This window comes from Meles meles, chromosome 3 (assembly GCF_922984935.1).
Source record: "Meles meles chromosome 3, mMelMel3.1 paternal haplotype, whole genome shotgun sequence".
Lineage (NCBI taxonomy): Eukaryota > Metazoa > Chordata > Mammalia > Carnivora > Mustelidae > Meles > Meles meles.
In genome coordinates this window covers 102,906,063-102,931,000 of record NC_060068.1, presented here as the reverse complement: position 1 = coordinate 102,931,000, position 24,938 = coordinate 102,906,063, and the positions used below count along the sequence as shown (strand labels likewise).

At 40.3% G+C, this 24,938-nt stretch overlaps 1 protein-coding gene across 5 annotated transcripts in view; it reads right to left on the bottom strand.

Moving 5' to 3' along the window:
* Window positions 1-410: 410 nt before the first annotated feature.
* The window catches only part of NR3C1 (nuclear receptor subfamily 3 group C member 1), a 115,501-nt gene continuing 90,973 nt past the window's right edge, over window positions 411-24,938 (bottom strand). For all 5 annotated transcript variants that reach the window (XM_045999372.1, XM_045999370.1, XM_045999369.1 and 2 more), the window contains 6 exons: window positions 22,072-22,188; window positions 17,893-18,171; window positions 16,756-16,900; window positions 13,937-14,067; window positions 5,222-5,379; window positions 411-4,631 (listed from right to left, as the gene is read on the bottom strand). In XM_045999372.1, coding sequence (XP_045855328.1) covers window positions 4,479-4,631; window positions 5,222-5,379; window positions 13,937-14,067; window positions 16,756-16,900; window positions 17,893-18,171; window positions 22,072-22,188 — 983 coding nt within the window. In that variant the 3' untranslated portion in view covers window positions 411-4,478. The remainder of the gene's footprint in view (window positions 4,632-5,221; window positions 5,380-13,936; window positions 14,068-16,755; window positions 16,901-17,892; window positions 18,172-22,071; window positions 22,189-24,938) is intronic.

Here is a 24,938-nt window from a genome sequence, read left to right as displayed (position 1 = left end):
TACTGTCTATAGGGTTTATGCCTCTGTGCTGCCATGTGCACTAAGTATGTTCTTCACTGGAGAAAGAATTTAAGTTGAGGCAAGAATTTTGGCTAGATAACATCTGTTAACATAAAATGTCACTTTTCATGATAAAGACTGATAGAGTAGGAGAACCTCGGGAGTGGGTTCTTCTTGCCTTCAAACCCTTTGCAGGAATTGGCATAGGACTATCTGAGGTGTGGACGGGATGGTCGGTGTCTCTGGATGCAGGGTGAAGCTCACTTGGGATTTCTGCCCCTTTAGCCACTGACATGTCAGTGTCTTAAAAGTTGCCTGAAGCGGTAACTCTGCCTTCAGTAGAAGAAGAAAAAAAGGTAGGAAAATGGGAACTGCATTGAGTTCTACAAAAGCATGTTAGAGTCACATAATGAAAAAGCAGATTTTTTTTATTATGATGTTTCTCCATATTTGGCATTGCTATAAATGGCTAACTAACATTTACTGCCAATTCAATACAAATGTGTGGTTTGGTATTACCAGAACAGCAAATTTAAATGAAAAATAAAAGTTAAACATTTCCACACAAGATTTTACAGTCTGACATTTCACTGTGTAGGTAAAAAGACATTTTTTTTAAACTACAGATTATTATTCAGCATGAATAAAAAACTACAACTTTTATTTTTAAACAGGAGTCACTGGTTTTAATTTTTACACATTTTTAAAATTACTGTGATAAAAAATAATGAAAAAGCTTCTTAATAATGCCATACACAGTATAATATAGATTTGTCCCCATTATATAGCATTTGTTTAATATACAAAATAGAATATTGACACACTTGAGTCTATATGTAGTTAAGCAAGTTATTTGAGGAGGGTATTTTCATACAGCCTTTCATCAGAAAATAAAATCCTTCTTTCAGGCATTTTCTAGAGAGAAGCTAATCCTTTCCTGAAAACCTGGTCACTAATCCCTGGTGGACCAGGCTGACTGATCACAGTCTGGAAAATGATGCAACTTCCATTCAAAGTGGTTAAAGTGTCCTCCTTACACTCCTCTTCTCCCATCCAACTCTCAAACCAGGCACGTGAAAACACATTCATTTACAGCTACAGTCTTGAGGGTGACCGGCCAACACTGGAAATCTCACTGAGGGCTGCCGGGGTTCTTGAGTTTTGACAGACCACAGTCTAATCTTACAGTTCATTCCACAGTGATGTCGTTTATGGTATTAAACACAAAACTAAGCTAAGACTAATGGAGAAGAGATGGTTTAGGTGGGTAAAACTGCCCCCCCCCCAACCCTTGCCCCAGAGTTCTGAAGCAAGGTCGGCTTTCCTCTGCATGCACACCCAGAGTTCACCTGACGCTTTCAAGCTCTTCACACACGAGTCATGTTAGCATTCCTTTTAGGGTGTCCTTTTTTACCCCCCTTCCCCAGAAGGTAGATGCCCTTTCAGGTTCCCTGCCAGAGTTTTAGACAAGCACTTCTATGGTGTCCCCCAGCAAGGCCTAAAAACACTGAGAAGGACACATTTTTCCACCAGTAATTAAAAATGCTTTTCAGGATTTGCTGTAAGTTACCTTGGCATGTTGCCAAGTCTCCCTGAAGTTGCTACAAACTCAGTTTGGGATGGCAAGACACCACCTACATAGAAAATGAAGCTGCTTTCCAGTAGCACCGGGTCTTTTCTCACTTAAACTATAACTCTACTCAAACATAGCTAAGACAACCTTCTTCTTTCCCACTTATTTCACAAGGGCACAACTTCTTTTCCATGTAGGATACAGCCTCCCTAGTTTTACAAATGTCAGCTGATTTTCTTTTGACCAAGTACACGTCTCTTTTTTTCACTGAGCTCTATTTTTTTGAGAACTGAAGTTGGGACTAAAATAAGAGTAACATGTGATGTGCTTTCTGGTTTTAACCATTTACCATTCCATAAGTGAAGAATAATTCAACTTCCAGAAACTCCTTTTGGAACTTAACACTGTCATTGATAATAATATTCGAACGGTATTTCTTAGGCACCAAAAATTTCACATCCTTCTGGGTTACAAACCATCTTAAAATACTTTGAGATCAATTTAAACCATTATAAAAGGAACATTCCCTTTTAGAGAGCATTCAAAAAGCAAATGATTACATTTTTTATTAAATAATTTCTCCAAATACTGAAAAATAACAAATAACATTCAAAAAAGCATCCAAAGAAAACAAACATGTACTCATTTGTTTGGAAATCAACTCTAGTAGGACAGAAAGGAATTAGTGTATTATTTGGCAACCTATGGGATTTTGCACTATTTACAGACTGCTGGTACCTCTACGCATCTTATTGCCAAAGTCCTGAAACCCCTGTGTTGACCTCACTGCTGGAGCGGCTCTGTGCTCTGCGGGAAAAGTAGCCCTGCTATCAGGGAGCTCTGGGAGGGGGCGGGCCAGCAGGCACCACCTCTCTGTCCTCCCCGCCCAACTGCACACTTGAGCCAGGGGAGACTCCACCCACACACCTGGGTGGACAGACTAGACAGACTGGACAGACTCACTGTGGGAATGAGGAGGGCAATCGCCCACCATGGGAGGCAGAGGATGACTTGCTCTGTGATTTGAATGGGACGGAGCCTCGGCAGCCTTCGTGGCACACAGGGGCCGGTCTCCATGTCCCTCTTCCCCTAGAGCAAACCTGTGGCGTTTCTGAGACCACTGCTGCCTGTATAAATGCTTGCACGCACTATAAATCATATTGGTTATCCATCGACATTTCTTTGACCCCTACAAAAAATATATAACATGTCGTGATAAAACAATCTCATCTAAAAATCATTCTTATTTTACACTATACAAGCTATTTTACAATCATTTTAATAAATTGCATGTAAAGCTGCAGTAGCCCTTCCCTTCCCAGATTAGTGAATACCAATATGATATATATCTGAAACTATAACTAAATATAAAAATATATTAGAAGTTTCGTATTTTTAATATTAGATTTTCAGTTTTCTATTACACAAATAATTTGGCCACCTTGAATAGAAATCAGATTTCTTGTGGCTTAGTAAATATAAGTTTTGAGTTTACAGAAAGTTGGTAAGGTGCACACAGAAAGGGCTACTACAGCTTCTATTTTGTTTAAAATGATCATTCTCAACAGTGAGGAGGAGTTCATAAGACTTTTGTTAAACTCTATGGCACACGGAGGGATAAGAGGCATGTGTAGTCATACAAACATGGAAGTCTGACAGTTCGAAATCACAAAAATCAGTAGCTGAGCTTTCCTGCACTGCCAGGAAAGAGAGACCAATTGGTGATGGATGGGAATGTGAAAATGGGTATCTGGCTACACTTGCTAATTGGAGATTTATTTTGGGGGGGGGTCGTTGAGTGAGAGGAAATACTTGGTCTGATTCAAATCTCTCAGCTGTGTCTCAGCTGGTTATCTGGAATCCTGACTTTTTAAAGAACTTATATAAACTACAACAAAAGGTCCTGAACAATTGTTGGCTGACTTTCTTGCCATCTAGCCATAGCAGAGATAGGGCATTAAGGGCAAACAGGGCCTCTTGGTAGTTTCTTGTTTGGTTGGTTTTTGTTTTTAAATTAGTCATTTGCAACCTTCATTTTACCAAGCAGGTCACTGGACTAGGCACTCTCCTCCAGTTAGGATGGTTAATTTGCACAACCTAGAGAATTCTCCACTGAAGCAGATATATACAAAAAATGAGCTTTTTTGACAAGAATACTGGAGATATGAGTCAATTTTTGTGGTCTTCTGATAGCTAAGTGCCATCAGGTTAGAAGCACCAACCCATTTTCACACAGAAGATTAATGTTTAGAGTTTGTTTAGGAAAGCTATGAACTAGCTGCCCATCTTAAACAGCTGTACAATAACTTGAATACAAAAATTATGTAAGAAAAAAATGAGCAAGCGTAGTTCACTGAATATAAAGGAAATTGTTAAAACCAGACAGGAATAGCTATCTATAAAAGGCACAACTTCCCTTTTCTGATATACACTTGTAAACTTTTTTTCAGGTTTCCATGCATAAATCAAAAAATGCTATCCTAACTATACAGGGGAAAATACACCTACAAAGAGTCTAGAAAATTTTGTCCAGCCAACTGTGAGAAGTATGAGCAGAAAGTTTGTCACACAGACTTCGGGCACTGGCGGTTTAGGTGCCATCTGCTTCCCTGGCAGTGGAGATCACCCCCCATGACTGCAGCTAATTTCTGGGATCCACCAACTATCTATCACTCTCGACTCTTCCCACCACTTACAAGCGATGGCTCACCTGCTTCTGTTGCCAAGCCTTGGCCCTCTATAAACCACATGTAGTGCGTATTTCAAACGAAACGAAAACAAAGACCAGACAAAAACAGAAAGGAAAAAAATGAAACAGCAAAACCGCTACAGGACGAATTGATAGTTTGTACAATAAAAGCTATAAATTCCACTTTCTTTAAGGCAACCTTTCTTGTTAAGGCAGTCACTTTTGATGAAATAGAAGTTTTTTGATATTTCCACTTGAATATTTTGGTATCTGATTGGTGATAATTTCAGCCAACATCTCTGGGAATTCAATACTCATGTTCTTATCCAAAAATGTTTGGAAGCAAAAGTTAAGGAGATTTTCAACCACCTGCAAGAGAAAAAAAATATACAATCGATTATTAAAAACTTACTAGTAGGAACATCTTGTGCTTTTTGGCCGCTAATTCAGAAAATACATTTGATCTAGAATATACCAATCTTTGCTGGAATCCACCAGATAAAAATGTTTGGTTAAATAAAGTGGACATTCAGGTACCAGGCACATTTTGGATTCTTTAGAATTGTATATAGAGTGCATCACAGTGAACTCTAGTACAACAATAAATGAAGGACATATGCTAATTTAATTGATTAGTCCTATAAAACCAAGGAATTTGATACTGTTTTTTAGTTAAACAGTGCTATTAAACTCTGTACTGGCATCATGATATTCTATGCACATGACTAGATGAAATGGTATTTCATAATTGCCCCTATAGGAGAAACATGTGCCAAACTGAGGCTGACAAGGTGAACTCCAACCATCACCAAAATCCGCCAATAGGAAAAAAACCAAAACAAAACTGAAACTACTGATATATCATTACATATAATAAATTACTCAGATTGCATGTAATTATCATTAACCCAGCGTTCTAGACAATGTTCCAGACATTGGGACTTAGGTCTGACACTTACATCGTGCATGGAGTCCAGGAGTTTCGTCAGTTGGTAAAAGCGCTGCCAGTTCTGGCTGGAGTTCCCTTCCCTCTTCACAATGGCTTTTCCTAGCTCTTTGATGTAAGTCATTCGAATTTCGTCAAATAGCTCTTGGCTCTTCAAACCTTCCTTAGGAACTAAAAGGTTAAGATGTTGTCAAGTATTTTCTCATGGTAAATCTGCCTATTTGCCCGTAGGGCATTTATTATAATATTACACTTCCTGATGTACATTGTATTTACACTCTGAATATATTCCATGAAAATACAAGCATTTTATAAGATCAGGACAGTATAGGCAAGAGAGATTAGGGGATAATAGAAAACTGGAGGATTTTACCTGGAGTCATGCCTTGCCAGGGAGCATGATTCTGCTTTCCCTGATGTACTTAGAAAGTACCTTATGGATTCTAGATTGGAAATCTAGTATCAAGTCCATTGTTTTACATTACTCTTCAAAAACTGGTACTAGTGAGAAGGACTATGAACAGAAGATTAATGATGTTGTCTGTGAATCCTGCCAAGACTGACTTTTGTACATGGCCAAATTTTTCAAAGTGTGCTCCTAGAACTCTGGTTCTGTGTTAATGGTTAAGAAAAAAGGATTTGGTCAAAATGTAAGCAAAGCTAAAGGCTAATACAAAGCTAGGCAGATTACTGGTTTTCAGGATTTGTCAGAGCCCAAATCAGCTACTTTCTAGGGACAGGAGCATGTTGTCTCCCAAACTTTACTTCCTTGTTGCTGACATCTTAGAAAATGCTGGAATTTAGGAAAAGCACTGGCTTTAGGAGCAAGAAGTTTTAATTTTTACTTCCCTGTGGATTTGAGTATAACCTGCCTGCGCTGTGTCTCCTACCCTTTCTCACTGAATTTTTTTTTATTTGTATATATTGCAAAATGGTCACAATACATCTATAATTAACACCCATCACCCCATATTAAGCATAATTTTTCTTGCAATGAAAATGTTTAAAATTCACTCTCAGTAACTTTCACACATATAATATATAGTACTAATAACTACACTCACCATGCTGCATATGACATCAACATGACTTACTTATTTTACGCCTGGAAGTCTGCCCTTTTTAATCCCCTTTCTCCCACCTTCCAATCCACCCTCCTCTGGAGACCACCAGTCTGTTCTCTGTGCAAATGAGCCTGTCTCCTTGTTTGTTTTTAGAGTCCATGTGTAAGTGAGATTCTACACTTACTTGTACTTGTCTTCCTCTGAACGGCTTACTTCACTTAGCCTAATGCCCTCAAGGTCCATCCGTGTTGTCACGAGTAGCAAGATGGTACTCCTTTCAGTGGTGGAGTAATACTCAATTGACTATGTATAGACACCGTATATACCTTATATATCCCATCTTTATCCATTCATCCATAGATGGTCACTTCGGCTGTTTCTGTGTCTTGGTTATTGTAAATAGTTATGCCATGAATATGAGGCTACATATATTTTTCGAGTTAGTGTTTTCATTTTCTGTGGGCAAATGCCCAGCAGTGGAATTATGGGATCATGCAGTAGTCCTGTTTTTAACTTCTTGAGGAACATCCATACTGTTTTCCACAGTGGCTGCACCAGTTTGCATTCCCACCAGCAGTGTGCAGAGTTCCCTCTTCTCCACACCCGTTAACCCTTATTTCTTGTCTTTTTGGTAACAGACATTCTAACAGATGGGAGATGAGATGTGGCTTTGATTTGCATTTCCCTGTTAATCACTATTAATGATGAGCACCTTTTCATGTGCCTGTTGGCCAGTCAGGATTTGCTAGTATTTTCTCCTATATTGTAGGCTGCCTTTTCATTTTGTTGATCATTTTCTTTGCTGTGAGGAAGCTTTATAGTTAGATGTGGTACCAGGCTTTTTTTTTTTTTTTTTTTCTTTTCTGGCCTTTGCTTTTGGTGCTGGATTAAGAAAGTGATCGCCAAGACTGATGTTAAGGAGCTTACTGCCTCTGTTTTCTTCAAGGAGTTTTATAATTTCAGGTCTTACGTTCAAGTCTTTGATTCATTTTTGGGTTAATTTTTGTGTATGGTGTAAGGTAATGGTCCACTTTCAGTCTTTTCCATATGGCTGTCCATTTTTCCCAGCACCATTTACTGAAGAGACTGTTCTTTCCCCGTTGTACACTCTTGGCTACTTTGTTGTAAATTAATTGACCATCTATGTCTGGGTTTTTGTCTGTGGTGTCTAATCTCTCCATTGAACTGTGTGTCTGTTTTTATGCTGGCACTGTATTGTTTTTAGGACTCCAACTTGGTAATATAGTTTGGAGCCAGGACATGTGATGCCTCTAGCTTTGTTCTTCATTCTCTAGGTTTCTTTGGCTATTCTGGGTCTTATTTATATAGTTCCATACAGAATTTAGAGTTAGTCTTTGAAAAATGTCCTTGGAATTTTAAGAGGGACTGCATTGAATCTGTAGATTGCTTTTGGAAATACGGACATTTTGACCATATTCTTCCAATCCATGAATGTGGAATATCTTTCCATTTATTTCTGTCATGTTTAATTTCTCTCATCAGTGTCTCAGAGTTTTCAGTGTATAGTTCTTTCACATCCTTGGATACATTTTATTCCTAGATATTTTATCATTTTTGATGCAAATGTAAATGGAGTTATATTCTTAATTTCTCTTTCTGGTAGTTCATTATTAGTGTATAGAACTGCAATAGATTTTTGCATATGATTTTGTATCCTGCATCTTTACTAAATTTGTTTATTCCAATCGTCTTTTTGTGGCGTCTTTAAGAATCTTCCGAGACAGTTTCATTTAGTCCTTTTAGATTTGAATGCCTTTTATTTTTTGTGTAATTGCTCTGGCTAGAACCTTAATACTGTGTTGAATAAAAGTGATGACAGTAGATATCCTAGTCTTTCTCCTGATCTTACAGGAAAAGCTTTCAGCTTTTCACCACTGAGTATGATGTTGGCTATGGATTGTCATATATGGCCTGTATTATATCGAGGTAGGTTCCCTCTATACTCATTTTTTTTTAAATTTTTTTTTATTTTTTTGACAGAGATCACAAGTAGGGAGAGAGGTAGGCAGAGAGAGAGAAAGAGCCCGATGCGGGGCTCGATCCCAGGACCCTGGGATCATGACCTGAGCGAAAGGCAGAGGCTTTAACCCACTGAGCCACCCAGGCGCCCCTCTATACTCATTTTGTTGAAAGTTTTTATCATAAATAGATGTTGAATTTTATTAGATGCTTTTCTGCATCTGTTGAGGTGATTATATGATTTTTTTCTTTTCATTTTGCTAATGTGGTATATCACTCTTCCTGGATTTTGACTAGGGTTAGGCCAAGAAGCACATATGAAAACGTTCTGATTCTATGAAGCAATACTTGGCACCAGTGAAGATGTCGGTATTACTGTGAAAACAAAGGCTACTTAATCAAGAGTGGCCTACCATGTTAAAAATGGGTTAATATATTACAGATAGCCTAATTAAGTTTTTAATATTTAAGACAGTAGCAATGATGTTTTCACTAATTGTTTATCGACAATTTTTTTCCTGCTTGTTACCTGAATTTTAAAAATAGTGACAGGAAAAAAAAAATAGTGTCAGGAGAAGCCCTTTTCATTGCTAATGTTTAAAAGAATTTCATCTATCCCAAATTACCCCTAATTATCCTTGTAGCTCCATGAATTTTTGCTTCAGTGGTTAAGCCATATACTTAGAATTGCTTTCCTGCTAAGTAGAATGCTTTATGTAAAGAGTATCTTTAAATAAAGAGCTGTTTTTTTTTTTCCACTTTAAAGTCTGTGCTGATAATAAATGTAGCTGCCACAGCTTTAAAACAGTGGTCAGCAAACCATGACCAGTGACCTAGTCTCACTAACAACCTGTGTTTGTAAACTAAGTTCTGTAGGGACATAACTATGCCTATTCTTTCTGTGTTGTTGACAACTATGCTCATTCTGTAAGCAGCAGAGTTGAGCCTCTATGACAGAGTGTATATAAAACTGAAAACATTTACCATCTGACACCCTATTGTGCAAGTCTGCCATCATTGGGTTACTGTATGGCCTTTTACTTCAGTCATTCAGTAGCTTTATTTAGATACTCTCATGTCAATAGCATAAAGTTGTTTTTTTTTTTTTTTTTTTTTTTTTCGAAATACAGTCTTGGATATTTTTGTGGGTCTTTTTTTTTTAGCTTGGGGCTTTTTTTTTTTTTAAAGATTTTATTTATTTATTTGACAGATAGAGATCACAAGTAGGCAGAGAGAGATGGAGAAGCAGGCTCCCCGCTGAGCAGAGAGCCCAATGCGGGACTCCATCCCAGGATCCTGGGATCATGACCCGAGCGGAAGGTAGAGGCTTTAACCCACTGAGCCACCCGGCGACCTACCTTGGGGCTTTTATCTCCTCTCTATTTAATGTAGTTGCTGACAAATTTCTTTGTCCACCATTTGTTACTTTCCTTGACTGTGCATTTGTTTATGCTCTTCCCCCTCATTTCATTTGTTTGGGTTGCTTTTCCTTATCCTGTTTGTCTCAGCTCCACCCCCCAACTTGGTGGCTTGGTACTTTTTGTACTCTTCCTATCTTTAGCCATCATTAGTGAAAATTTTTTTAAGAAAGATTTTATTAGAGAGCGCGTGAGCACAAGCAGGGGAAGCTGCAGGTAGAGGGAGAAGCAGGCTTCCCGCTGAGCAGGGAGTCTGATGCTGGGCTCCATCCCATCATGACCTGAGTGAGCCCAAGGTAGACACTTAACCAGCTGAGCCACCCAGGTGTCCCTGAATGTAAACACTCATTCTTATCAAACTACCCTTCTTATGTGTAGGTATTACGTATTTCAGTTCTGTTTTATAGATCCTCCAAGACACTACTTCTGTTGTTTTATACAATAAATATTAAACATATCTATGTATTTACTACACTCTGTTCTTTTTTCCTTCTTAGAGATGGGATTTCTTTCCCTTAGCCTACGCATACCCTTTAATCTTACTTTATTGAGGATCCATGGTGGCAAACTTTCCTTTAAACTTAATTAAAAAAAAAAAAAGATGACTGGTTCATTAGGACTATTCACATGTCAGACTATTGATCTATTTGGGTTAAGAGCTACCCTTTTAAAACTGTTTTCTACTCATTGCACTAGTTCTTTCTTTTGTAATTCTTGCCTCTTTCTTACCTTCTCTGGTTTTTGCTGATTCTAGATTCTCTCCTCTCAGTCTATCAATTATTACTTATTTTTAAATCTGTGTTTAGGCCTTGCCCTAGAGTTCCCCATATACAAAGACAAAGATCTACAGCTCCTTTAAATAAGACCGCTCTACCTGATCTGTACTGCAGGTATCTGCCAACAGCATGCACGGGTCCTCTCTCCTGCTGGACATTTCCTTCATCCGCGTGTTATGGTCGTCTTGTGCACTGTTGCTATAATTACTTTCACAGCTGAGCATCAGATCACGTAAGAAGAAAAATATACCATCATCGTTTCCTCCTCTCATGCTCTTTTTGTAGATCCATGTTTCTGAACTGCATCCTTTTCCTTTCTTCTGAAGAAGTTCCTTAAACATTTTTTGCAGGGCAGATCTTCTAGTGACTAATTCTCTGTTTCTGAGACTCATTATTTCACCCTCACTTTTGAAGGATAATTTTACTGTATACATAATTATAGATTTTTTTTTAACACTAAATATTTCACTCTGCTCCTCTCCTGTGTGCATAGTTGCTGATGCGAATTCTGATCTCATTTTTATCCTTGTCCCACTATGGGTAAGCTGTTTTTTTCCCACTCTGGCTTTTTTCAAGATTTCTTCTTTGTCTTTGGTTTTCTGCAATTTGTACATTTCTTGGAGTTTTTAAAGCTTCCTGGGTCTATGTTTAATATGTTATTAATTTTGGAAAATTCTCAGCCATTATTCATGTACTTCTTCCATTCCTTTCTTTTACTTCTTGCGTCCCCATTACTTGTGGCACGTTGTGTAATGGCCCTCCCCCCTGCCCCAGCTCTTGAATTCTCCATTCCGGGTTGTTTTTATCCTTCTCTTTGCATTTGAGTTTGCAATTCTGCCACATCCGGTCTACTGATGAGCATTCTTCATTTCCATTACAGTATTTCTAGTCTTTAGCATTTTCTTTTGTTTCCTTCTTAGAGTTTCCACCTTTCTGCTTACATTACCCATGTGTTCTTGCAATGTTGTTCACTTTTTCCATTAGAGCCCTTAACATAGTAATCATGGATTTGTTAAACTCCCTATCTGATATTTACAACATCTGTGTCATAGCTGAGCTGGGTCCGATGCTTATGTGTCTCTTCAGACTGTTTTTTGTTGCCTTTCAGCTTGCATACCTTTTTTATTCCCCTCTCAAACCTGGATAGTGTTAGGTCAGAGCGGACGTAATAACACTTTTAGTGTGAGCTTTTATGTTTCTCTGGCTAGGAGCTGGGCTGTATTTCATGTTAGTCATAGAGGTGTTTAACAGAAACTGAAGCCTATTTTCCTGTTTTTATTGTTTTTCCCCTATTGTTTTTGGGTTTCCGTGAGCACTCCTTCTCAAAGGGCTGTGCTCTGCAGCTGTAATCCAGTTACTATCCTGGTGTCCTACTGACAGTGTGGTTAGGTGTTGGGTATCCTAGCCTTTTAGGATGACATCTGTGTTGGCATGACCTTCAGGAGAGTTTCTGAATCTCCTCTCCCACCTTATACTGCTGCTTCCCTTAAAGGAGACAGGAAGGGAGAGGGGGCTGCATTGATCTTTCTGCCCTTTCCTTCAGATTAGATAAAGCTCTCTTATAGCAGTTTCTCTCGGAGGGCAAAAACAGGGGCTCTTTCTCTGATCTTCATGGTGAGAACCTCATGTGCCTTCTGCAGGTAAACCCCAAGAAAGTGTGGGAAAACAATGCCCTTAGTTTTTTTCAAGCTCATCCTCCCTCTCCAGCAATTCATCATAGTAACCGTGAGTGTTCCACCAGTTCCCAGCTCTAGATGCTTCGGTCCCCAATAAACTGATCATGGCTATGTTTCTCTGTGTTTGCCTGATTCTCAAGATTTTGATGTGATCATTTGCCTGGTGACCTCAATTCTCGGACAGATCCAAGTTACTGATTTTCACTTCAGCTTCTTCTTGTTCAGGATGGGAATGGCTGTGTCCAGGCTGTTTACCTCTCAGAGCTGAAGCTGGATGTCCACCTTCATTTTCTAATATTTTTTCCTTAGGGTTATGAAAAAAAATCATTCCATTTTCTTTGCTGCTATATGGTTATTAAATTGCTTCTCTTTTGAAGATTTTTTTTTTTTTTCAGTCACTTGGATTTTACTTGTATATTATATGAAATTCATTGAGCTGCCAGGACAGGGCAGGGGGTTGGTGTCCTTCAACAATTCTGGAAAGTTTTCAGCTGTTCTTTGTCCTCTGTATTTAAACTTATGAAATATCTCTTCCAAATACAGCTAATAACCTCCTGGGATTCTTGACTGCTGTTAGTCTAGCATTTTTTAGTGGGAGGTTAGGTGCCTATTCTAGTATTCTGTCAGACTAGAAGTCTGATTCTATCTTATGGTATGTATTTTTGTATTTTATTCCTTATCAATGCCATGCCTTTTTTTAAAGGAAGCAGTGATACATATTAGTTTGGTTTTCTTTTTCCTATCCTCTGCGATGATAAAAGTACATACAGTTCTGTGAGTGTGGTATATATAAAATATAAATCACTTTTTTTTTTTTAAACAAATAATCTTATTTGGCACTGATCTGTACTTGGAGATGATGTTCAGAATTTTAACTGTTTGACTCAAATAACGTCAAGCTCCCTTTAACAAGTGTGCTGCATTAGGCAACCTTAGAGTCTCTAGCAATGATCTTTCCCTTTTGGTTTTCTGAGAACAAAGGTACCACGAAAGCACCGGTGATACATCTGTCTTGGAAAAGCTGAAATAGAAAATAGATATCTGTCCTTTCAAGTTATTTGGCAGCTTTGGAACCAGAGTTACTCATGGAAAGACTTTTTGAAACCTTGCAAATTTATTTGTAAATAAAGGAGTATTCAGTCATCAAGTCTGTATCTCATCAACACTAACCTGATACATTAAGTTTTATTGGAATAGCCTATAAGTGTAGAACATCAACTGTTCACACATTTTCTTTTACTGGTTGTTGAAAATTCCATCGTTTTACTAACAAGAGATTTTGTATTTTTCAAAAGCTTTCTAGGTTTACTGCCAGCCACAACTAGCCTCACTCAAGTTGATATACCAGTCCCTTTATCTAAACTTTGAAGATTGTTCGATAAACGCTTTCTGCTGTTTTCCAGATGGAATGAATACCTGTGCCCCCAGTGCGGCAGCAACGCTGCATCAGCCAGTCCTGACAGTCGTTAAGTACACCTTCTGTACGCCCTGTTTTTCTCCCATTATTTCCTAGACTCAGTCCTATTCCTCCTGTAACTAATTTTTGACCTAGTGGTGTTACCGAATCACTCTGGAGGAACAGTCGCTCTGGCAGAGCTGACATACCTCTCTGATTCGCCGCGGTGCCTAGCGGTCTTACTAATCTTGGTATCACTGGCTATGCCTTTAAAATTCGACATTTATGAAAACTTTGTTATCCGACTAGCAGGAAATAATGGTAGACTGGGTGCGATGTATACAAACACACCTTTGTGTCTACACATTTCTATTTCATACTTTCAACATACTGAGAAGCAGAGAGGTGTTCTACCAACCTGAAGAGAGAAGCAGTAAAGTCTTCATACAGAGATACTCTTCGTAAGAGACCTGCAGCCTCTGTAACTCGGAGGAAACAAACAGCATGTGTTTACATTGTTCATACATGCAGGGGAGGCTCATTCTCTGCCTGTGAAAGAGAAATACCAGCGTTTGAGTTAGTCACCACCGAAAAGTACACTTGTTTGTTTTATTTTACACAACTATGAACTTCCAAGGGAAAATCTAACTTATGCTATTAATGCTAATTCCCTATAGGTGAGAACTGGAAAAGTAAACTTGTTCCTGGATCCACAGGATCTAAAGAGACTACTCCATGATCTAAGTTTACACTGGAGAAATTAGTTTTCCGTTGTACATGCCATACATCGTTTTACTTACTTCATTTCTGCAGGAATAAATTCTAAACACTTCTTACCAGTTGCTCATTTAAACCAAAGTTTGATGGCAGCATTTGAATCTGGTCGTTATCTGGTCCAGTGTAAGCTATAATGGCCCAGGAAGCTTGTCTGGCTCGACCCCTGCTACTCTGTACCAGGCTTACTAGGAATGTGAGGAGTACGTGCTATTCCCTCTAATGCATTCTCCATCATGTTATCCTGTTTGAAATCCTCCACTGGCTGCTTCTTGCTCCTGGAACACAATCTCAATTCTGTTTCCTGGCCTACAAGCTTCTGCTTGATCCACTTCTCTCAGTTCGTACCTTTGCTCTGGTTTCTTCTGCCCGCAGGCTCCCACCTTCCCCACGGCTTGTTCTTCTGTACTGTTTGGTTTTCAGGTCCCTAGAGAGTTCTTCTGTGGTCCCCAAATCTAAACTAGCCTGCGCCCCATCCTCCCACACTCCCCCCATTCGCACTATTGTAATCATGGCTCTCCAAAATAATTTCGGTTATTTATTCCATTTCCCCTTTGGAATGTTAGCAGGGGCCTCATCTATTGTGCTCACCATTACAGCGCAAGCTCCTAAAATAGTGTCTGGCACTTGGTAAGGACTCATGTATCACCGAGAGAATACTGTGCTGGAAAAGAAGTATCACCAGCAGAGAAAGAACACCACCTTTAACTCAGGATTCAGTTCAGCCAGGACAGCTAGCTTGCCTGACAGCAGAATGGTGAGATTTCTGCTGTAGGTAGTCTGTACCGATCCTGCCAGCTAAGTGGCCTTAGCCTGACCTAGTAGCAGAAAAAGCTGTGTTCTGAATCTAGAATTACCCCAGTACTTGCAGCTTCTTTCACAATGCCTAAGAACGTCTGTAAAACTATCTGGAGCTAGTATCATCCAATCTCTACGAAAACACCTAAAATAATGTGAGCTTGTGACAGGGTCAGGCAGATCCTTCCATTTAACACTGTTCCAATAGATGCTTTTGTAAAACTTCTACCCATTGCTTTGGGGCCTCGCACACTCAAAAGAGTATCTCTGCAGGCTGTCCTCCTTGTTCCCAACTGTGCCTTTCTCTTTCCTCCAAACATCCCGTTTGTTGACTGATATAAATTTCCATACTCTTTGCCATTCTGGACATTATTAAGGTTGTCACTCCTAATTTTAATAGCGCATCCAGTTCTAAACACAAACTGTTCAGAATGGATGAACTCAAATAGGGTGCAATGGGACTGTTCTAATAATGGGATTTAAGGTTTCATTGATTCTTTGGACCTCTGGTCAAAAGCACCCTGGTGCTCACAATTAAATCTCCGTTTCTTATTCTGCTCTGACCATGGGTATGTGTGTGAGAAGGTGAGAACTCCTTGGTTTCATTCTCATAAAGGAAGTAAGTCGTAGGCACAGAAAATAAGATAGAAAAGTGGTAAGAACTAGGGATATAAAGCAGAGAGGTCTTATAAGGTGCTGAGTTGAGAGGCTTGACGAACAGATCATCTGAGTGGGAATGCTGCATCCATGAAAGAGAACAGTGAGGGAGAAAAAGAGGCCAGGTTCTGGGAAGCCAGAAACCATGTTGAGTATGCACCCGGTGAGCAGGGTGGAGACAGCAAGGACATCTATGTGTTGGGGAGGTATGTGATGGGATCAAACTGTATTTTTGGAAGAAAAAAATTGTCAGCATGATGGAGGACATATTGGAGGCAGAAAACTAGTCAGGAAACAACTGCAGTGAGGTCAGGGGAAGGGACGCCTCAAATACTTCACAGATGGAAGCAGAGGCTAAGCAGACACAAGAATAGCTCATTTATAAAACCTGAAAATTTGATTGGTTCTCTCCCAATTAAAAAAAAACAAAACTGTCCAAGTCATAAACACTGAGTAGGGCTTGCCATGCAATGAGGATCCTTTTGTCTCTGTGTCTGTCCCTCCTATCTTGTCAGCCAAGATATCCTCATCTGTAGTTGTTCCTATTCAAGGTGGTATCAACTGACCCCAGAGTTGACCCCCAACTGTATTAAAAGTACCCTCCAGGGGTAGCTGGTGGCTCAGTATGTTAAGCGTCTGACTCCTGATATTGGCTCATGTCATTATCTCTCATGATCCCAGGGTCCTTGGATGGAGTCCTGCAGTGGGCTCTGCGCTAGGCAGGGAGTCTGCTTGAGATGCTCTCTCCCCCTCTTCCTGACCCTCCCCTTGCTCACTAACCTCTAAAATAGGTAAATAAATCTTAAAAAAAAAATACCCTTCAATCTGTCCTGGGATGTACATAATAATGCCCCAGGTCCACCAGGCCTGCCATTAAACATTGATAAGCAACTCTATTTCAAGCTTGCCCAGTTTCAAGAACCCTGATAGAATCGATTCAGTCCTGAATGATCACAAGAGCAATCCATCAGCTGGTTAAAAACACACGGAAAATGGCAAATAACTTACTCATTAATAATCAGATCAGGAGCAAAACACAGCACGTTTCCACTTGATTGTCTATATGACCTCCAGCCAAGGGCAAATGCCATGAGGAACATCCATGAATATTGCAGTAGGGTCATTTGGTCATCCAGGTGTAAGTTCCTGAATCCTGAATTAAGAGAAGTAAAGGGATGAGGCAACACTCTAGTCTCCAAAGAGAATATCAGCTCTCTGGAAACTACCACAGACTAGACAGGGCTTTAGCCTTGTTTCAGGGGGACCCCCGACAGACAGAGGAAGTGAAGCACCAAGGGGCATAGGTCTCCTCTGTCATCTGATACGTTCAGATCAAAGTGCCCACAAATACTTTTTAATAGCATCTAATGTAATAAAACTTACTGTCACTTTCCCCCTATTTAAGCAAATAGAGTCCTGACTTGGTACATTACTCAGTTAATGAATTTAGTTTAAAAAATGTCCCCTGAGAGTTACACCTCTTTCCCTCTTGACAGAGTAGGGATGATAGGAGGTCAGAGTACTTCATTCTTGCTCTGTCTCTTCTATCAAAGTGAACATAAGCTTGTCAAATCTCCTGCAGCCATCAAGTCTGGGCTGACAATGACGTGGACCTCTGCTGTTCCACATCAAGTTCCAACAGGGGGACTTCAATTCCATATGATCTTAAAAATAAGATTAGTTCAGATTTATGTTCGACCTGTATCACTTTATCTAGTTACGAAGTTAGTACAGCCTGACAGAGTGTCACCATACCTGATTTTTGCCAATTTTACCCCGAGTTTTAAAAGTGATACACTGAAGGAAAATAAATGGGAGTTCTGAGAAGTATCTATGTATAATCCTGCCCTAGATTTGGATATAAAAGGAATTCTTAAGTAAGTCCCGAGACTCTAGTTCTGACAGGACCTTGTCCAACCTCAAATCACTCCACTCTGAGCAACAATCTGAAAACCAGGGAGCAACGTACACATTTTATTATAAACTCTCCACTCCCATGCTTTCTGGGCTCTGCCCCGGTCAGGCCCTAGAACTGAGGAGGAAAAAACAGGGCAGGTCGTGGGACTCGGAGGACAGGGCCAGAGTGCCTCGGTTGAGGACAAGACACAGTTCTGTACCTTTGATGAGTCCCCTTCCACCTCTTACCTGGTATCGCCTTGGCCCATTTCACTGCTGCAATCACTTGCCGCCCACCTAACATGTTGAGTGTGGTCATGATCCGCCATGTTGTATCTGGGATAGAGCTGTCATATCCTGCGTATAACACCTCCGGTTCAATGACCTCCAGCAGGGACACCAGGGTAGGGGTGAGCTGTGGTAATGTTGCAGGAACTATTGTTTTGTTAGCAGGATTTTCTGAAGTTTCTTGTGACACTCCTGGAGTGGCCTGCTGAATTCCTTTGATCTTTTTCTTTGTTTTTCGAGCTGTGGGTGTTAAAAAAAAAAAAAAAAAAAATATATATATATATATATATACACACACACACACACAGAAGTGAGTTTTAATCAGAAGGTCTGGGTGGCAGAGTTTCTTCAGGAAGTATTTTAATTTCTGAAGCTATTTAGCAATTATAAAGTGACACAGAAGAGAAGGCAAAGAGTCAAGAGGAGCTATGTGGGGGCGCCTGGGTGGCTCAGTGGGTTAAAGCCTCTGCCTTCGGCTCAGGTCATGATCCCAGGGTCCTGGGATCGAGCCCTGCATCGGGCTCTCTGCCTGGCGGGGAGCCTGCTTCCTCCTCTCTCTTTGCCTGCCTCTCTGCCTACTTGTAATCTCTGTCTGTCAAATAAATAAATAAAATCTTAAAAAAAAAAAAAAGAGGAGCTATGTGTATATAAATCCAGGTAATTCTTCATTGATTATCCTTTATATAAAATTAAGTGTCTTCCAATATTATGTTAAAGCAATGTAAACAAAGCACTGCTAGAGATTCTTGCAAGAATTAATTTCTGTCTCACTTTCCCTCCAAAGTTGGAATTTTCACGGGTTCAATAAGGCAGAACTTTGACTAGCATTTGAAAGAAAGAATCCAAGCTTGTAATAGCAGACTAGAAACTGGGGCTTAGGCCTAACCTAAGGTAATAAGGAAGAGAGCTATACTACTGATAACCTTGCACCGAGTCCCCTTCTTCTCAAGGAAGTATTACAATGATACAGCAGATCCCATGCCCGAAGCAGCAACTTCAACAGCAGAAATGTCCAGTTTTTATGTTTACATGAGGGATATTACTTGGGTCTAGAAACATTTGGGGAGATAAAGAAAAAACTTTATATTCCTTCATAAATTATTAGTGGGAAATTTCTGTTTTCTAAGAGATTTATTGATTAAGAGATTATTGATGATTCCATAAACTTAAAGCATCCTTTTTCATATTACGTACAAAGTAAAGCTATCTTCTAACTCTTAGTATGGAACGGCATAATCAAATTGCAATACAGATTCATGCTCTTAAAGTTACAAACGAGACTGTTTCTTTTTAACTCCATACGATGCTGAAGGCAACACAGAGAACTTTTAAATAAGCGTTCAGAGGTCCAAGGAAGGGCAATGAACAGAATTTATAGGAAAGAAGAAATGTAGCCACGTCACTTATCAGGGATACAACCCATTTTGGTAGGACAAAAGTAAATACTCATCACTTTTAAAAATAATTTTTAGAGTCTTTGTCCTTAAAATGACAGAACAGTCCCATTGTTTTGTACTATGTTGAATAAGATAGTGAGATAGTGAAGAATTCTCATGGAATACTTCAAAACAGAAAAAAGGATCATGACAGACCTGTTTTTATTTTAACACAGTATGGTGTTAGTAATGAGCATAACTCTGAAGCCAGCATATCTGAATTTAAATCCTGGCTCTGTCATGCAATTGGTGGGATCCCCTAGTTATTGCCTGGGCCTTACTTTCCCTCTTTTGTCCAGTGAAGGTAATACTGGTACTTCACTCAGAGGGTGGCTGAGAATTAAATCAACTAAAATATGTACAAGGCTTAGGACAGTTGGTGGCTCCCATTAAGTGCTACAGACCTATCATCACCTCCAGTGGTGGCAGAATATGGCTTTAGAGTATTCTGAAGGGAGACAGTACAGCGGGAGATAGGAGTGATCAACTTTAAAATAGGAGGTGCTGCTACACCTAATATCAGGCAGCATTTTGAACACTAAAGGTACATTTCAAAATCATGGCAAGTGTTTTGTTGAGAAGGTTAAAAGAACAGGCATGTCCCAACTCAATGCCCTGAAATAGTACTATAAAGACCTCGGTTCACTGTAACTTAACACTTACATTCCACATGAGAACAGGGGAAAAGATAGTGACAGGCCAGTGGATTTTCAAATATCTGTATTTAGTATAGAATTAATTTCTTACACAATTTATCTTTAGCCCTAAGTGAGAGAACTACTCCTGCTTTTGAATAAAGCTCAAAATACTTACTAGAGCCAGAATGTGTATTAATACATTTTCATAGAACTTAAGAAGTTGTTAACTGAATTAGTTGAGCAACCAGTTTTTTTTGTTTGTTTTGTTTTGTTTTGTTTTTAAGATTTTATTTATTTATTTGACAGAGAAAGTGAGAGATCACAGGCAGGGGGAGCAGTAGAGGGACAGGGAGCCTGATGCAGGGCTTGATCCCAGGATCCTCATGACCTGAGCCGAAGGCAGATGATTAACCATCTGTGCCACCCAGGAGCCCCAGCAATCACTATTTTTAAGCACTTGACTAAGATTTTTACTTGATATCAAGTTCCTGACTCCTTGGAGCGTAGAGATTGTCAGCATCTGATTTCTACAGAAGTGTTGAGTCTATGATAGTTCCCTTCCGTTCTTAATAAAAAGAAATCTTATTTAGTTTAAAACTTAGCTTAAAAATATTAGGTATGTGGTGTCTGGGTGGCTCAGTCATTAGGCCTCTGCCTTCAGCTCAGGTCATGATCCCAGGGTTCTGGGACTGAGCCCCGCATCGGGCTCTCTGCTCAGTGGGCTCTCTGCTTCTCCCTCTCCCACTGCCCTGCTTGTGTTCCCTCTCTCGCTGTGTCTCTCTGTGTCAAATAAATAAATAAAATCTTTAAAAAAAAATTAGGTATGAAATCTGATCATGTCAAAAACCTTCCTATATTTAAGTTCCACGTGACTCTTTATAGCAAAAATAAAGCTGTAAAGATTACACTACACTCTAAAATGAAGTAGAACATTGAGGATTACCCTTAAAACATATCTGTACTTAGTTGTCGGGCATGTGAAACATTGAGAAAGGCCACTTTAAAATAAATCTGGAGAATTATTTGGTATGGGGCAACAGCATCAAGATATACCACTTCTGATACTAAGGTCTGGAGGACTTCTAGGGTTGTCCTGCTGGTTTCTCTAGGCAAGATGAGTCTTTCTAAAGTTTAAATCTGAAGATGTCTCTGCCTTTACTTATTTTTTACCTAACTCCTCCTCAGTTCTCTTAGATTTCAAACTCAATGTTGCATCTGCCAAGGGAGCCTTCCCAGCTTTCCAGGACAGAAGGAGGTGCCCCTCCTTGTGCTCCTGGGGCTCTGGCCCCTTCTGCAGTGTGCCATGCCTTTCGGGGACAGACTCTGCAACCCCGGTAGACCATATCCTCCTTCCCTGCAGGCACTTCCCTGGCCTGCCTCCTTGTGGCTTCTGGAGCCGGAAAGTGTTACTGCCCCAAGTACGAAGGCTCTGAGTCCCTTCAGCACCACCACTATCTTCCTGGACCTCGCATTCTCAACTACAGCAGAATTCCAAACTCCTTTCATAGCAGTGTTGATTATACAACTTGTTATAGAAACAGGGATATGAAACTCAAGAGTTCTAACTACTTTCAGGCTTCTTCTCTACACGGAAAGCAAAACCAAACCTATCTCAGCACCTCCTTGAGGAGTTACTTCCCCAGGCAGATTTATCATCCATCTGCATCTCTCCAGCTGTAGAGCCAAGTAAAAGGTGAATGAGAGGAAAATGGACAGGTAAATATATCCGACAGAGAAACGTTTTCAACTCTAGGGAAGACTTTTGAGGCTGCAGAAAGGGAGGAGAAAAAGCTTGTTGCAAAGTCACTGTGACCTAGTTGACTTTCTTAGTATACAATCTGCCCAAGGCTGTGCGTGCCATAAGAACTGGTGAAAAAACTTAAGCATAATATGAAATATTCATTAAAAAACTCCTAGTTTATAAAGCAGTCATATAAAGTTATGCTAGTCAAGCACATATATTGTAATGACTAAATTATTACTTTTGCTTACTTCTACTTTAAAAAGGAAAATAATAAATTTTTTATATGCATGCAGAGGCCATTCCTTTCAGGCATTTACATTACCTTCCAAGTTCATTCCAGCTTGAAGACATTTTCGATAGCGGCATGCTGGACAGTTTTTTCTTCGAATCTTATCAATGATACAATCATTTCTTCCAGCACAAAGATAGTTGTGCTGTCCTAGAGGGAAAACAAAGGTGCTGTCAAAATTTCCCAGGTTTTAAAAGGTATTTTTACGGAGGGACTTGCTGCATTTCCCTTTTAGGTGGAACACAGCCTAGGACCCAGGCAGTGATTAAGAAAAGTACAGTGTCCTCACTTACACGGACATTACAGAGCTGTGTGTTCAGCTTAAAAAAGTCTCCTTCTTATTCTGTCAACAAATAATTATAGTTCGTGAAAGACACTGCAGCATATACATAGAGAAAAGGGCACCAATGCTCAGTGTAGCCTCTGATATACTTTCCCAAACCGAACACCTCCATGATGGAGAAGCAGAACACTTGGCCACCCACTGCCCTCTCGGCCCTTCCCAGGCACTGCCCTCCAAGGCTACCTTGTTCCACGTATGAGCGGAAACCTTCTCAAGCACAGTTTAACAGCCACGGAGGAGGTCTGTGAGCACTCCTTCATTATGACTTCTCATTTAATGCTAAGGAGGGTTCAAGAGGAAACTGCTTTCCAAATACTCTGAGTCCCACATGGAAAATGACTCTCATGCAGCATTAGGCCACCAAGTGCAAATCCAGTGTGCTCGCCCTTCAGCTCTGTGCCATACTCCTTCTTGAAGGGGAAGCTGCCAGCAACTGGTTAGGGAAATCTCACCACTGACCAGCTAACTAGTACATGGATCTCATGGATACCTGTTCATTCGTTCACATGCTTTGTACAGTGTGAGAATGTCTGAATTGACTGCTGCCCCAAATGTTTACAACTGTTGCTGTCTAAAATCTTCCAGCACCTAGAATTTAATAATGTGCTAAGAAGCAGAAGTGCAGTTTTCACCTGGCAAATAAGTTGCCAGGAAAAGACAAAGTCTCTGTAACCTTACCCACTACAAAATTCACATTCTTGTAGTTTTCTTTTGATCTGGTTATGGAATGTGGAAGGGAACTCTGAGGATTGCGGCCTGCCAGAAGCTCTGAAAGGAGCCTCCTGCACAAGACCCGTGCAGCTACGCAAACCCTGGACAACTGAGAGTCCACGAACCTCGCCCTAGAGGGGATGGGATTCACGGGACTACTGGACATTTCTCAAGAAGAAATCACCTTCAGAGGAAAGAGAAAAATTACCATTATCAACTCACTAGGGTGACTATACCTCATTCAGGTTTCTGGGTAAGGATCCTTCCTTGATAGGGCAGTCTAAGACTTGGATGGAAACATAGTCTGTTCACATCATTAGAATAGGCTAAATCACAGCGCTATTAAGCATGTGTTTTGCGGACACGGTTCCCACTTGTGTGAGGAGCAGGCCACCAAGGTGATCAGCAGCGTACAGTTGAGCTTTGTTCCAGAGCTGCCTTCCAAGGCCAAATGTCTGTACCGGCAGTTTCCATTCCTTTCCACGTCATGTACGTTACGTGGCTTCTCTGGGTGACAGGAAATGGAAGCACTAATCCAGCAAGTCTAACCTCTTTTTTTTTTTTTTTTTTTTAAGTCTAACCTCTTTAAAGCAAAAGGAGGAACAACGGATGCATCCATGGTTGGGGCAGTTAAAATATAAAGTTCCACCCCATAAGCATCTCCCCTTATCACTGTCCTACAGAATCTGAGCTGTTCAATCACAGGGACCCTGTGCCTACAAAAGTTAAAATTAGTCCTTTCTGGTCATTAGTGTGAAGGTGGGCACATCTGTCTGTGTTTTATCTATAAAAGGAGGAGTTTCACGTAGTGGGCACTATTTATAAGACATGGGCATGCATCACTAATCGTCACTCCTGGTCAGTCTGTCTGGTAAGACAGTGAGTCATCTTAGTTTGGAGTTCCTATGTCTTCTACCACTTTGTAAATTCCTCTTCTGCCTGATAGGAGATGTGAGGAGAAAAGAGTTCAAGACAGCTGGAATTTTTTTTTTAACATTGTTTTGTTTGCACTGTATTTACTTTTATGGTTAATACCTAGTTTTGGCAAGTGATTCTGGTTTCTATTTATGGCTGGTGTGGTAGCCAGCCCCCAAGATGGCCCCCAATAGCCTCTGCCTCCTTGTGTTCACACTCTTGTGTGACCAATAAAATATGGCCAAAGTCACATCTGAGAACAAGTCCTAAGGGCACGATTGCCTCCATATTCTGCTCTCTCCTATGGATCGGTTGTTCGGGGGGGGGCCACCTGCTCTGCTGAGAGCAGCCCTAGCCAACTGCCACACACCAAGGACCGAAGCTCCCTGTCAAAAGCAATGTTAATAGGCTTGGAAACAGGTCCTCGGGCTCCAGGCTGGATGACTGCACTCCCAACCTACAGTCTGAATATGACTTTATGAGGGGCCAGAACTGCCCTGCTACTCACCTCCTTCCAAATTCGTGACTCAGAAACTGCAGGACACAGTCAGTGCCTGCTGTTTGAAGCCAATACTTTTTGGCCTCATTTGTTACACAGCCGTAGATCACTAACACAGTAAGGATAGTAAACTATTTGTTTTTCGGTTTAAAAAAAAAAAACAGTGGTCCGAGAAGAAGGGCATGTTCTGGGGGTGTCTGCACTTGGTTTACCCTGTTTGAAACATCCAGGTCTTGAATGTGAACTCTTTACGTGTGAGTCTGTTTCTCTACCTGCTATCAAAAACTGTGTGGTGTGGTAGAATGTGCCCTCGTGAGGGCCGGGAAGCCCTTCATCTGAACTGCAGCTGTTTCCCGGCTCTGTGATCTCTGTAAATTTTATTACACTTTCTGAGCCCCTATTTCCCTATCTGCAAAGCTATCTTGCTGGGCT